General features: G+C 42.6%; 1 protein-coding gene across 1 annotated transcript in view; it reads left to right on the forward strand.

Annotated features, from left to right (window-relative positions):
• The window catches only part of LOC129821844 (uncharacterized), a 38,344-nt gene that overhangs the window by 12,748 nt on the left and 12,401 nt on the right, over positions 1-13,195 (forward strand). The window contains exons 4-8 of the mRNA XM_055879534.1: positions 122-264; positions 419-553; positions 869-1,101; positions 9,174-9,205; positions 9,637-9,752. Coding sequence (XP_055735509.1) covers positions 122-264; positions 419-553; positions 869-1,101; positions 9,174-9,205; positions 9,637-9,752 — 659 coding nt within the window. The remainder of the gene's footprint in view (positions 1-121; positions 265-418; positions 554-868; positions 1,102-9,173; positions 9,206-9,636; positions 9,753-13,195) is intronic.

A 13,195-nucleotide genomic window follows, 5' to 3' on the forward strand; every position in this document is an offset into this window, starting at 1 on the left:
TAGTTCTCTTATATGGGCACAGCCAAAGAACCGCTTAAGGTTCTAGATAGCACTGTTTTTTGAAAGAGTATGTGCTGCACATAATGCCTTATAGACATGAAGATGAGCCTCTGCCTTGCAGGTCTCCCAGAGATCACCTATGCGACAGTGGGACATTTGACACTCTAGGGTTCACCTGCTGTGAAGGAGTATTGCATCAGGGGGCTGGGCAGTCCTGCTGTGGAAACAAGTCCTTCAACCTCACCCAGGCTTCATGTTGTGGTGGTGAGATAGACAGAGTCATGTCTCCTAGCAGTATCCCACTGCATCTGTTCACTCTAACCTGATAACTGTGAAAACATTATTTTCTCAGCACCTTCCAAGTTTTGTTTTGATATGCTCGATATGTGTTTATCTGTGATTCAACCATTTCTTGCAGGTCAGCTGACTCTGCATGTGAGCCAGCTGGTGTCAGATTGCTGTGGTTCTAGGGCCTATGATCCACTCAACCAGCTCTGCTGTGACTTACAGATCCTAATCAGGACCCAACCCCATTCCAAGTGTTGTGGAAAAGGTAAGCGAGATCAGGTCTATTCACATCTATTGACGTCTTTGCTGTCATCATCGATTATGTAGTTGTGTTTTTTTCTATTCTTCCCAAAAGCATAAAATGAGGTGGTGTTGTTTTACTGTTTTGACCATAGAGGTCTGTCTACTCCGAAAGCTGTTTGTGAGATGTTTCCCAATTCTCTCATACTAAGTCTTTGTGATAGCCTAATTTCCCACCTGCACCTCATGGCTCTTTTGTTCACTCACTAACTTTCACAATGTCAACACTTGACCTGAGCGCTTGAAAGCACTTGATCAATCGTTATCACCTGTTCCACAGAGCTTTACAATGAAGACCACCAGCTTTGCTGTGGAACTGTCCTTCAAGGAAGGAAGGTCCTGACCAAAATGTCTGGTCACCACCGGTGCTGTGGAGACCACCAGTTTGACCAGCAAAGCCACTGCTGCTGCCACATCACTGAACCATCAAACCAAGTCAACCCTAAGCCTCTCAATGCAAGCTGCTGTGCCATCCAGGAAGTGCCACATCCTCCCCCAGCGCAAACTGGTCAGGTACAAAAACGTATTTGTGCGATATGCACTGAACCTTCTGAACAAATAAGAACATTAGGGGCATCAACAACAAAAAAACGGTTTTCTTCTGTGGGAGGAGAGGACCAAAGCGCAGCGTGATTAGTGTTCATCATGTTAAATAAAAGACAAAAAACTGAACACTTCCAAAATACAAAAAAACAGCAAACGTGAAAACCGAAACAGTTCTATCTGGTGCAGACACACAAAGACTGAAGACAACCACCCACAAAACCCAACAGAAAACAGGCTACCTAAATATGCTTCCCAATCAGGGACAACGATTGACAGCTGCCTCTGATTGAGAACCATATCAGGCCAAACACAGAAATACAACACAGAAACACAAAACATAGATTACCCACCCAACTCACGCCCTGACCACACTAAAACAAAGAAAATACAAAAGAACTATGGTCAGAACGTGACAGGTGTAGTAAAATGCTTGTGATCCTAGCTCCAACAGTGAGGTAGAATCAAAGAATTCACAACAATACACACAAATCTAAAAGTAAAAGAATGGAATTAAGCAATGTCTGAGTGGCATTGAATAAAATACAGTAGAATACAGTATACACCTATGAAATGAGTAAAGCAGTATGTAAACATTATTAAAGTGACTAGTGTTCCATTTAAAGTGACCAGTGATTCCATGTCTATGTACATAGGGGAAGCAGCCTCTAAGGTGCTGGGTTGTGATGGCTATTTAACAGTCTGATGGCCTTGAGATAGAAGCTGTTTTTCAGTCTCTCGGTCCCAGCTTTGTTGCACCTGTACTGAGCTCGCCTTCTGGATGATAGCGGGGTGAACAGGCTGTGGCTCGGGTAGGGGATGGCCTTGGTGATCTGTTGTGTATTGATATTCTAGTTTTGTCCCTTTAGGCCACCTGTAACCCTCCCTTACTTACTTACGTTAAAATGCTTGGAACGTTCTTCATGTGAAACGCATTAAACAATGCCCACGTTAATTTCTACTCCCGTCTCATGTCCTGACCTTATATTAGTTATATAAGTAATACAGTAATACAGTAATACAACAAAACTGGTGACGAGGAAGAAACGTTCTCACGTTTGTGCTCATTATCTTCGGCAGAAAGTCTGAGTTAAATTCTTATTTTTTTTTCGCTGTAGAAAGACGCAAACAAAACGTGGAGCTAGCCAGTCAAGTGATGCTAGCTAGCTTTTGATGTCACAGCAACGAGACCCTCGAGGGATAGGAAGAGTTCCCTGTGGGAGAAAGTGAAGTCAGCGTGAGTTAAAATACATTTTAAAAAAGGGTCTGGGAGTGAAGGACCGTCTGAAAAGTGTGAGAAAGAAAAATAAACCGAAAATGTCTCCATTGGTTGGAAATATAGGAACATTTGATGAATCTGGGGAATAATGGAGTTCTTACACAGAACGTTTTGAATACTTTCTGTTGGCAAATGGAATTAAAGCAGAAGTCGTTGTGCCAACATTTTTGACTGTTATGAGAGGAAAAACATTCAATCTACTGCGCAGCCTAGTGTCATGACGTTGGCCTGGGGGTAGGTTTATGACAGTCATAAATACCTCTCCCCCCTTTTTCCTCTCTCTACCCTACTGATGTGACATTTGAAAATCCCTTGATTAACATAGAGATTCTGGGAACATCAGAAGGTGGGGGGAAATTAACCATATTTTGGTAATCCGAACCATATTTTGGTACTTAATGAATATGATGTCAGTTCGGTTGTTATCTGAGACATTCTCATCAATGACAGGATGACATAAACTCTACAGTGGAAAGTCTGCACATTGTAGTTATCGGATTCACATGGAATTGTTGTTCAATTTAAATGTTTGAATATAAAATTATTGGTGAAAAGATTAAATGTAATTTTAGCCTCCAAATGAGAGATTTGGGTTTTCATAAGGTTCTGCTCAATCAGTGGCCCGCCCCTGTGAAGAGACATGGGTTATAAAACTATGAAAACACACCTTTCTCCCTCCACTATATAAAGCCTTGACGAAAATGTAACCTCCTGTTCTGGGTACATTAGGATGACGATCCGATGTCAGAATGGTTCAGATAATAACTACAGAACGAAGCCAACCTCAGCGTGAGCTTTGGTTGCGAATGGTTTGAACTTTGAACTCTTATTCACTACAGAAGTGATACCTCCTAGCCGTTGAGTTAGCAACAGCAGCTGCAAACGTGGGCTAGGAAAGAACAGACAGAGTATCCCGTCTACAACACAACGACGTTACTACAACGTATCCAATTTACCAGCAGAGACATTCTTCAAAGGACTCTGTTGGGCAACACGGCCTTCCATCTACCACCAACCTACCGAAACGCAGCTCAGAGTAAATATTTATTGCATTTTCCTTTTCCAAATGGGCGGTAATTTAGAATGCATAAGATAGTGTATTTACGATAGCATGGCTTCTCCCTTTGTTCCTCAAGTCTTCCTGCTCTTTCACTCAAACCCAGCCCCCTTTTCTTTTGTGTAACCAGCTGTCATATCTGTTCCGTACGCGAGGTACGTTTTCCTTTATGACATAATTTGTAAGCAAGGAACGATTCATTCTGTGTATATGTAATTCTGTGTGATTAGTTAGGTATTTAGTAAATAAATAATTGATCACAATTTTGTATTGCTTGTTAACTTGCTTGTTAACCAGGGTTGGTGAAGATAAGCAAGAATTTACAACTTTCAGATGAGACTGAAATAAGGTGACGATTAATATTGACTGCTATTGATGTAAAATATTACTAGGTCTTTAAGAGTTTATTCGGAAGATAACTGCTCTATAAATATTATTTCGTGGTGCCACGACTTTCTAGTTAATTACATTTACATGATTAGCTCAATCAGGTAATATTAATTACAGAGAAAGGATTTTATAGAATAGCATGTCATATCACTTAATCCGGCATAGCCAAAGACATAACACTAGTAACGCCTGAAAAACCTGGTGATAAATCATATGATGAAATTGTGGCTACCTTAAAAGGACATTATTCTCCCAAACCACTGATAATCGCAGAGAAATTCAGGTTTCATAAGAGAAATCAAGAGGGGGAATCAATCTCACAGTTTTGGGCTGTATTGAAACAGTTATCTGAACACTGTGAATTTGGGAGATCAATGAGTGACACTATACGTGATAGGTTAGTGTGTGGCATACGCAGCAAGGCGATTCAGAAACACCTTTTGACTGAGAGTAACTTAACATTGCAGAGAGCAATAGAAGTGAGTACGTCAATGGAAATGGCAAATAAAGACGCACAACAGCTAAGTGCATCGACCCAAGTGCATAAGGTGTCTACGGAGTTAAAAAGCAAGGCAGGAGGTGGCAAGCCATGCTATCGCTGTGGGAACCCAGGTCACCAAGCAGAGGAGTGTTGGTGCAAGACTTAGACTGCAGAAGTTGTGGAAAAAAGGGTCACATCGAACGTGCATGTAAAAACAAAAAGAGACAATCATAACAAAAGTACTGAACAAAGGAAAAGCGACTTCAGGGAGTACAAAAAGAAAGTGCATACAATGGAGCACACACAGGATGAACAAAGTGATACCCTGTCTGAAGGGGAAGAATCTTTGCATGTTTTGTCCATTTCAGACAATGGATACGGATACTGGTTGACACCGCTACTGGATGGAAACGCAGTACGGATGCAAGTGGACACTGGAGCAGCCATATATTTGCTGTCTGAGGCTGTATACAAGGAGAAACTACATCCCCTCACACTACAGCCCACAAAGATGACGCTGAAAACATACACTGGTGAGAGTGTTCCAGTGAGAGGAAGCGTGATTGTTACAGTGGAGCTCAACAAACAGAAGGTAAAGCTACCACTCTACATTGTGAAAGGCAACCATCGAGAGCATCCTGACTGGTTGCATCATTGCCTGGTATGGCAACTGCTCGGCCTCGGACCGCAAGACTCTGTAGATGGTCCAAGCTTCCAGCCATCCAGAACCTCTATACCAGGCGGTGTCAGAGGAAGGCATGAAAATTTGTCAAAGACTCCAGCCACCCTACTCATAGACTGTTCTCTCTGCTACCGCACGGCAAGCGTAACCGGCGCGCCAAGTCTAGGTCCAAGAGCCTGCTAAATAGCTTCTACCCCCAAGCCATAAGATTCCTGAACAGCTAATCAAATGGCTACCCAGACTATCTGCACCCCCCCCCCCCCCCCCCCCGCGGCACGCTGCTGCTACTCTCTGTTATTATCTATGCATAGTTACTTTAATAACTTTACCTACATGTACAGTACTTATTACCTCAATCACCTCAACATCAGTGCCCCCGCAAATTGACATTGACTCTGTACCAGTACCCCCTGTATATAGCCCCGCTATTGTTATTTACCGCTGCTCTTTAACTATTTGTTATTCTTATCTCTTACTTTTAAAATATATATTCTTAAAACTGCATTGTTGGTTAAGGGCTTTTAAATAAGCATTTGACTGTAAGGTCTACACCTGTTGTATTTGACGCATGTGACAAATAACATTTGATTTGTCTGTGTTGCCACACAGACCTCTAACTCAATCATCACGTTTGCAGACGAAACAACAGTAGTAGGCCTGATTACTAACAATGACGAGACAGCCCACAGGGAGGAGGTGAGGGCCCTGGGAGAGTGGTGCCAGGAAAATAATCTCTCCCTCAACGTCAACAAAATTAAGGAGCTGATCGTGGACGTCATGGAGAGTATGCCCCTATTCACATCAACGAGACCGCAGTGGAGAATGTGAAAAGCTTCAAGTTGACGAGAATGGGGACATGCTAGGTCCTCCTTTTCCTGTAGTCCACAATCATCTCCTTTGTCTTGATCACGTTGAGTGAGAGGTTGTTGACCTTGCACCACATGGTCAGGTCTCTGACCTCCTCCCTATAGGCTGTCTCGTCGTTGTCGGTGATCAGGCCTGCCACTGTTGTGTCATCAGCAAACTTAATGATGGTGTTGGAGTCGTGCCTAGCCGTGCAGTCATGAGTGAACAGGAAGTACAGGAGGGAGCTGAGCACACACCCCTGAGGGGCCCCCGTGTTGATGATCAGCGTGGCAGATGTCTTGTTACCTATCCTTACCACCTGGGGGCGGCCCATCAGGAAGTCCAGGATCCAGTTGCAGAGGGAGGTGTTTAGTCCCAGGGTCCTTAGCTTAGTGTTGAGCTTTGCGTGCACTATGGTGTTGAACGCTGAGCTGTAGTCAATGAATAGCATTCTCACATACAGTAGGTGTTCCTTTTGTCCAGGTGTGAAAGGGCAGTGTGGAGTGCAATAAAGATTGCATCATCTGTGGATCTGTTTGTGCGGTATGCAAATTGGAGTAGGTCTAGGGTTTCTGGGATAATGGGGTTGATGTGAGCCATGACCAGCCTTTCTTAATGTCGGCGTTCAGTCACGACTCAGTGAAACATAAGATATTAAAGTTTTTATTGTCCCATTGGTAGGATATACATGCTTTCAGCTCGTCCCATTTTTTCCCCCAGCGATTGAACATCAGCTTGCAGGATGAAAGGCAAGGGCAGATTAGCCACTCTTTGCCTGTTCCTCCCAAGGCACCCTGATCTTTTTCCACGAAATCTCTGTTTCCTTCTCCAGTGAATCACGGGGATCTGGGCCTGGTCAGGTGTCTGTAGTAGTATATCCCTCCCACCCAACTCTTTGAAGAAGAACTCTTTGTCCAGCTTGAGGTGGGCAATCGCAGTTCTGATGTCCAGAAACTCTTTTCGGTCATAAGAGACGGTAGCAGCAACATTATGTACAAAACAAGTTATGAACAAAGCATATAAAAAATAGCATGGTTGGTTAAGAGCCAAGACGGCAGCCCTCTCCTCCGGCACCATCATATGTGTCATGGGTGAACTGAGAGTGCAGAAGGGGGCTGAGCATGCACCCTTGTGGGGCCCCTGTGTTGAGGATCAGCATAGTGGAGGTGTTGTTTCCTACCTTCACCACCTAGAGGCTGCCCGTCAGAAAGTCCAGTACCTAGTTGCAAAGGGTGGGGTTCAGACCCAGGGCCCCGAGCTTAATGCAGAGCTTGGAGGGTACTATGGTGATGAAGGCTGAGCTTTAGTCAATGAACAGTATTCTTACATAGGTATTCCTCTTGTCCAGATGGGAAAGGGCAGTGTGCAGTGCAATGGTGATTGCATCATTTGTGACTCTATTGGGGAAGTATGCAAATTGAAGTGGGTCTAGGGTGTCAGGTAAGGTGGAGGTGATATGATCCATAACTAGCCTCTCAAAGCACTTAATGATAACAGAAGTGAGTGCTACGGGGCAATAGTAATTTAGTTCAGTTACCTTTGCTTTCTTGGGTACAGGAGCAATGGTGAACATCTTGACGCAAGTGGGGACAGCAGACTGGGATCGGGAGAGATTGAATATGTCCGTAAACACTCCAGCCAGCTGGTCTGCGCATGCTCTGAGGACACGGCTAGGGATACCGTCTGGGCCGGCAGCCTTGCGAGAGTTAACACACTTAAATGTCTTACTCACGTCGGCCATGAAGAACGAGAGCCCACAGTCCTTGGAAGTGGACCACGTTGGTGGCACTGTGTTATCCTCAAAGTGGGCAATGAAGGTGTTTAGCTTGTTCAGAAGCTAAACGTAGGTGTCCGCAACGTGCCTAGTTTTCCCTTTGTAATCCGTGATTGTCTGTAGACGCTGTCACATACGTCTTGTGTCTGAGCCGTTGAATTGCCAATAATAAATGTGGCCTCAGGATATGTGGTTTCCACTTTGCACAAAGTTCATTGAGGGCTGTTATGGTATCGACTCGAGGGGGAATATACATGGCTGTGACTATAACCGAAGCGAATGCTCTTGGGAGGTAATATGATGGACATTTGATTGGGAGATATTCTAGGTTGGGAGAACAAAAGGACTTAAGTTCCTGTACGGTATCACAAGCACACCATGATTAGTTAATCATGAACATAAACAACCACCTTTCTTCTTCGAGGAGAGGTCTTTATTTCTATCTGCGCGATGTATTGAGAACCCAGCTGGCTTTATGGACGGGGATAGTATATCTGGAGTGAGCCATGATTCCGTGAAACAGAGTTTGTTACAGTCCCTGATGTCTCTCTGGAAGGAGATCCTCGCCCTGAGCTCGTCTACTTTATTGTCCAGAGACTAAACAGTAGTGAGTAAAATACTCGGAAGCGGTGGCTGGTCGCATGCCTCCTGAGTCGGACTAGAAGTCCACTCTGAATATCTCTTCTCCGCTGGTGGCGTCTTGGAGCAGCCTCTGGGATAAGTTCATTGCCCTGGGGTGTACGAACAAAGGATCCAATTCGGGAAAGTCATATTTCTGGTCATGATGTTGGAGAGTTACCGCCGCTCTGATTTCCAAAAGTTATTTCCGGCTGTATGTAATAACACAAAAACGTTCTGGGTTAATAATGTAAGAAATAACACACAAAAAAATTTAACACTGCAAAGTTGCTTAGGAGCTAGAAGCAGAGTTGCCATGTCTGTCGGCGCCATCTTCACTCTACATTTGGACTCACTCATTAGTGAACATGCGATAGTGAACTAAAGTGAAATGTAACCAAGTGTGCAATATAAAATGGAGGTTATAGGGAATATTCAGGTATTTTGGATATTAAGGGGATGTGTAATATTGAGTATATGGGGGGGGGGGGGGGGTGTTATGTAATGTGGAAAGGTGTTAAAAGTCCTTAAAGGGGCAATCAGCAGTTGCTACATCCATTTTTGGACATATAAATGAATAATATGTACCCATTGATTCTTTCTATGAATTAGAGAGTGATTACATTTCTCCAGCCCCGTCCCTCAGCTGGGGAGGGTGGGGAGGCTGCTTTTTTGATGTTATGTCTAGCCTATGCCATGCCTCTCTTTTTTTGTGAACCTTTTCCTACCACAATGCCTTTTCTTGTACATGAAGCAAATATCTGTGAAAAACTGAACATTAAGAAATATCTCATCTGAAAGGACAATGTTTAATATTAGTAAAAGGAAACCTACTGGTTTTGTATGGTTGTAATGAAACTTCACATTATGATAGTTTGTCATCTTTGTGTGTATTTTGTTCTTTCTATTTTTCAGCACATGGGAATTGCTCAGAATTCTCCAAACTGGTAAGGTTGCCTTTGGCCTTCAACCATATACTGAACCTCATGTTTCACTCTCTTTATTCAATGTTCAATTCAACCATTTCATTTACATTCAGGTTTTAAAATAATCATTGTTGATGTCCTTTTGAGGTTTAGGCTCTTGGCCTTAGCCCGAGACATTGGAATGGTCTGCCAACAAGCACATTGATATTATGATAACCTCAAGTGGTCCTTTAACTGTAAACCTTTGTCTGAGAGTGGTGGAATAATTAAAAACATGCTTATGGATTATTTTTAAAATAAATAAAAGACTAACTGAGCTTGTGCATTTGTGTACATATAATTATGTTTATGTTTATGGTTTGTTTGTGTGTGTCTTTATGTACAAGTTTATTATGCATCTAATTTTGTGTGTGTCTGTGTGTTTGTGTGTGTGTCTGTTTCTCCACATGCAGTATGCCTGGGAAGAAGCCTTGTGGTCTAGGTGCCTGCTTTAACCCAAGAACAGAACGTTGCTGTGTGAACCCTAGCTCTCACCAGGGTCAAAGTTACTCACATGACCATACTCCAGGTAAGACAGCACAAGATTTACTACTTATCTGCAGTGTGTTTGTGTGTGTGTTTGTGTGTGTGTGTGTGTGTGTGTGTGTGTGTGTGTGTGTGTGTGTGTGTGTGTGTGTGTGTGTGTGTGTGTGTGTGTGTGTGTGTGTGTGTGTGTGTGTGTGTGTGTGTGTGTGTGTGTGTGTGTGTGTGTGTGTGTGTGTGTGTGCGTTTCTGAGTGTGTGTGCGTGTTTCCACTATAATAAACAGTGGAAAATATTTTCCCTATCTTTCGGACTCGGGGTGCATCTTTGCGAGTCTGAGAGCAGTGCCAGTCTTAGCATGTAAATCTTGGTGGGGGAAAAAAAACAAGTGGGATGCATGCCAGCAAAGCCACTACACAACACAACACTAAACAATACATGAATTGCACTATAACGGTGACAAACGGTGCCCACAAACGGCCTACATAAAGCTGTCCCAACAGCAGCCTCAACATATAACCACTGCTACACCTGGCTATCAGCGGAGCCTTGTCTGGCAGCGATATGATTTAGTCTCATTTACTGCCTTTTAAAAAAACATAGCTGATATGGCTGACTTGCTTAAACAAATGTGGTTTCTAATGACAATTGAGATCCACAAACTATGGCATAAGGGGATGACAAGAGGATAAGAGGCAATCCATCATTTCGATTAAGACATTAATGAGCGAGCTAGGACGGACGTAGTCAATATAACAATTTGTTAAGCACTTTTGAAATGTACAGTGACAGAATTCAGAACATGGGCCATTCTTACAGTGTTCTCCCTGTACACCAAGTCAGAACCATAGGATAAATAAAGGTAGCATTGTAACGGCTTTCCTCCTCCTCTTCATCCGAAGAGGAGGAGCAGGGATTGAACCAAAATGCAGCTTCTTGATATGACATGATTTTTAATTAACAAAACAGAAAACACGACGAACACTTGAATAGTTACAAAACAATAAACTACGTAGACAGACCTGAACGACGAACTCACATGAAACACGAAGAACGCATGAACAGGAAAACTGACTACATAAAACGAACAAACAAAACTGAAAACAGTCCCGTGTCGCGTAACATACACAGACACTGACACAGGAAACAACCACCCACAACAAACAGTGTGAAAACACCTACCTTAATATGGCTCTCAATCAGAGGAAATGAAAACCACCTGCCTCTAATTGAGAGCCATATCAGGGCACCCCTTTACCCAACATAGAAACACATAACATAGACTACCCACACAAACTCACGCCCTGACCGTCAAACACATACGAAATAGCAGAAAACCGGTCAGGAACGTGACAAGCATATAAGCAGACAATGAAAGCTCTTACAATATTCGATGATTACATTTCTCTAAAACAGGTTACTCTCACTTATAATTTGCACACGAACCACTGTCTGCTTGGAGTAAGAAATAATGAATGTATTTACATGGAAATGCCTTGGTTTGGCGTGTATCCCTACTAACCGGGCCTTTTTGGAAAGGGGGTTGGTTGGGCCTTTTTGCTTCATGCTTGTAAGGCTCTGATTGTCCAAAAGGGGTCCCACCCATCTTCTACTGTTGTTCTCCTCTGCAGTCATCCGGTATCCGGTGACTTGTCGGGTAGTCCTGAACAGAACTACAAGTTTATTCTCCTTCAATTCGCTCTGAAAGATGCTTCTTTGAAGGTAGGCTAGCCAGCCGTGTCGATGGTTCCCAGTGGGGTGATGAGAGTAGCGTACCACGGGGGTTTGAGAAGAGTAGTAGACTGGTTCCACTTCAATTCGCTTTCTAGATACTTTACTCCAGACAGCTAATCAGCCGTACCAGTGATTGTCCAGGAGGTGACTTTATCGTCCCTACCTCGTGTTGAGATTAAAGGCTTTTAATCCACTTTAAACGTGAGCTGCAGCTCAACGTCTCTCTGGTCTAGTATGTTCATTTCTTAACCAATAATTTATACAGTTTGCAGGAAAGGGGCGGTTCTGGCAGGCTGACATGCTCTCTGACCTCACTCAAGGGGGCGGTGACTACTTACTGTGCACAGTTATAGAAAAATGTCTCACATCCCTCCCTCTCTTAACAAAAACACTTTCATAATTTTTCAGATTTCATACACAACGCATCGGATGGACCTCACACATATAGTGTGTATACTTTTCACCCTATATGGGTGAGAGAGGGTCTGGTTGAAGTTATTTAGTGATCTGACCTATTTGGATGATATGACCTATTTGGATCCTCACAGGACAGTCATGACATTGTGCAGTCAATTTTCCTGCCAGTTCTTGATAATGGTGTCACCATTTATCAAAATTCATCAGCCGCTACTCTTATACCATTGGATGCCATCTACCATAGCGTCCTTCGCTTTATTACAGGTGACAGTTTTAATATTCATCACTGCGTCCTGTATCAGAAGATCGGCTGGACCTCCACTAAAGTCGCGTTGATCACTTCATTACTCCTTTCATGTTTACAAAGCTCTGCTCCACAAGCATCCATCATACATCACTTCCCTGTAGAAATATCAAAATATGAGATACCAAACCTGTTTGCAGGGCTGGTTAACTCTTGAGGTCTCGCTTGTCTCGATAAAGTTTGGTAAATCCACCTTAGGTTTTAACGCTCCACAGTTATGCAATACCTTACAAAACAAAGTACACCCGATTCCCTTGTGCCGATAGGGCAGTTTAAAACTCTGTTGTAAATTAGTTTACTGAAGTGTGCAATTATTTCAATTTACTATTATAACTTGTTGTATTAACCTGGTGTCATGTATTCATGGCTGTCTTGTAGTTTTTATCGTATTGTGTTGATGGAATTGTTGTCCCCAGGGCACCATTGCAAATGAGACGCTGGTCTCAATTGGGCTCCCCAGAATAAAGGAAAGTACATTAAAAAAAATTAAAGACTGGTTGTTACCGCGATGGGTACTACCAACGCATCAGCGCCATTCAGGTACAGAGTTAATAGGAGGAGTTTACTGGGCTACTAAGGTCACATATAACCAGGGAAAAGTACCCATACTTGAGTAAAAGTAAAGATACCTTAATAGAAAATGATTCAAGTAAAAGTGAAAACCACCCAGTAAAATACTTCTTGAGTAAAAGTCTAAAAGTATTTGGTTTTAAATATACTTAAGTATCAAAATTAAATGTAATTGTTAAAATATATTAAACTATCAAAAGTAAAAGTACAAATCACTTCAAAGTCCTTATATTAAGCACACCAGATGGGTGTCAGGGAAAATGTATGGAGTAAAAAGTACATTATTATCTTTAGCAATGTTGTGAAGTAAAAGTTGTCCAAAATATGAATAGTAAAGTACAGTACATATACCACCAAAAACAACTTAAGTAGTAGTTTAAAGTATTTTAACTTAACCCTTGTGTTTTCTTAAGGTTAAAAAATGACCCGCCACTATGTTTAACAGCAGAAAAAACCTCCTAAATG

The sequence above is a fragment of the Salvelinus fontinalis genome, chromosome 24 (assembly GCF_029448725.1).
Source record: "Salvelinus fontinalis isolate EN_2023a chromosome 24, ASM2944872v1, whole genome shotgun sequence".
Classification (NCBI taxonomy): domain Eukaryota; kingdom Metazoa; phylum Chordata; class Actinopteri; order Salmoniformes; family Salmonidae; genus Salvelinus; species Salvelinus fontinalis.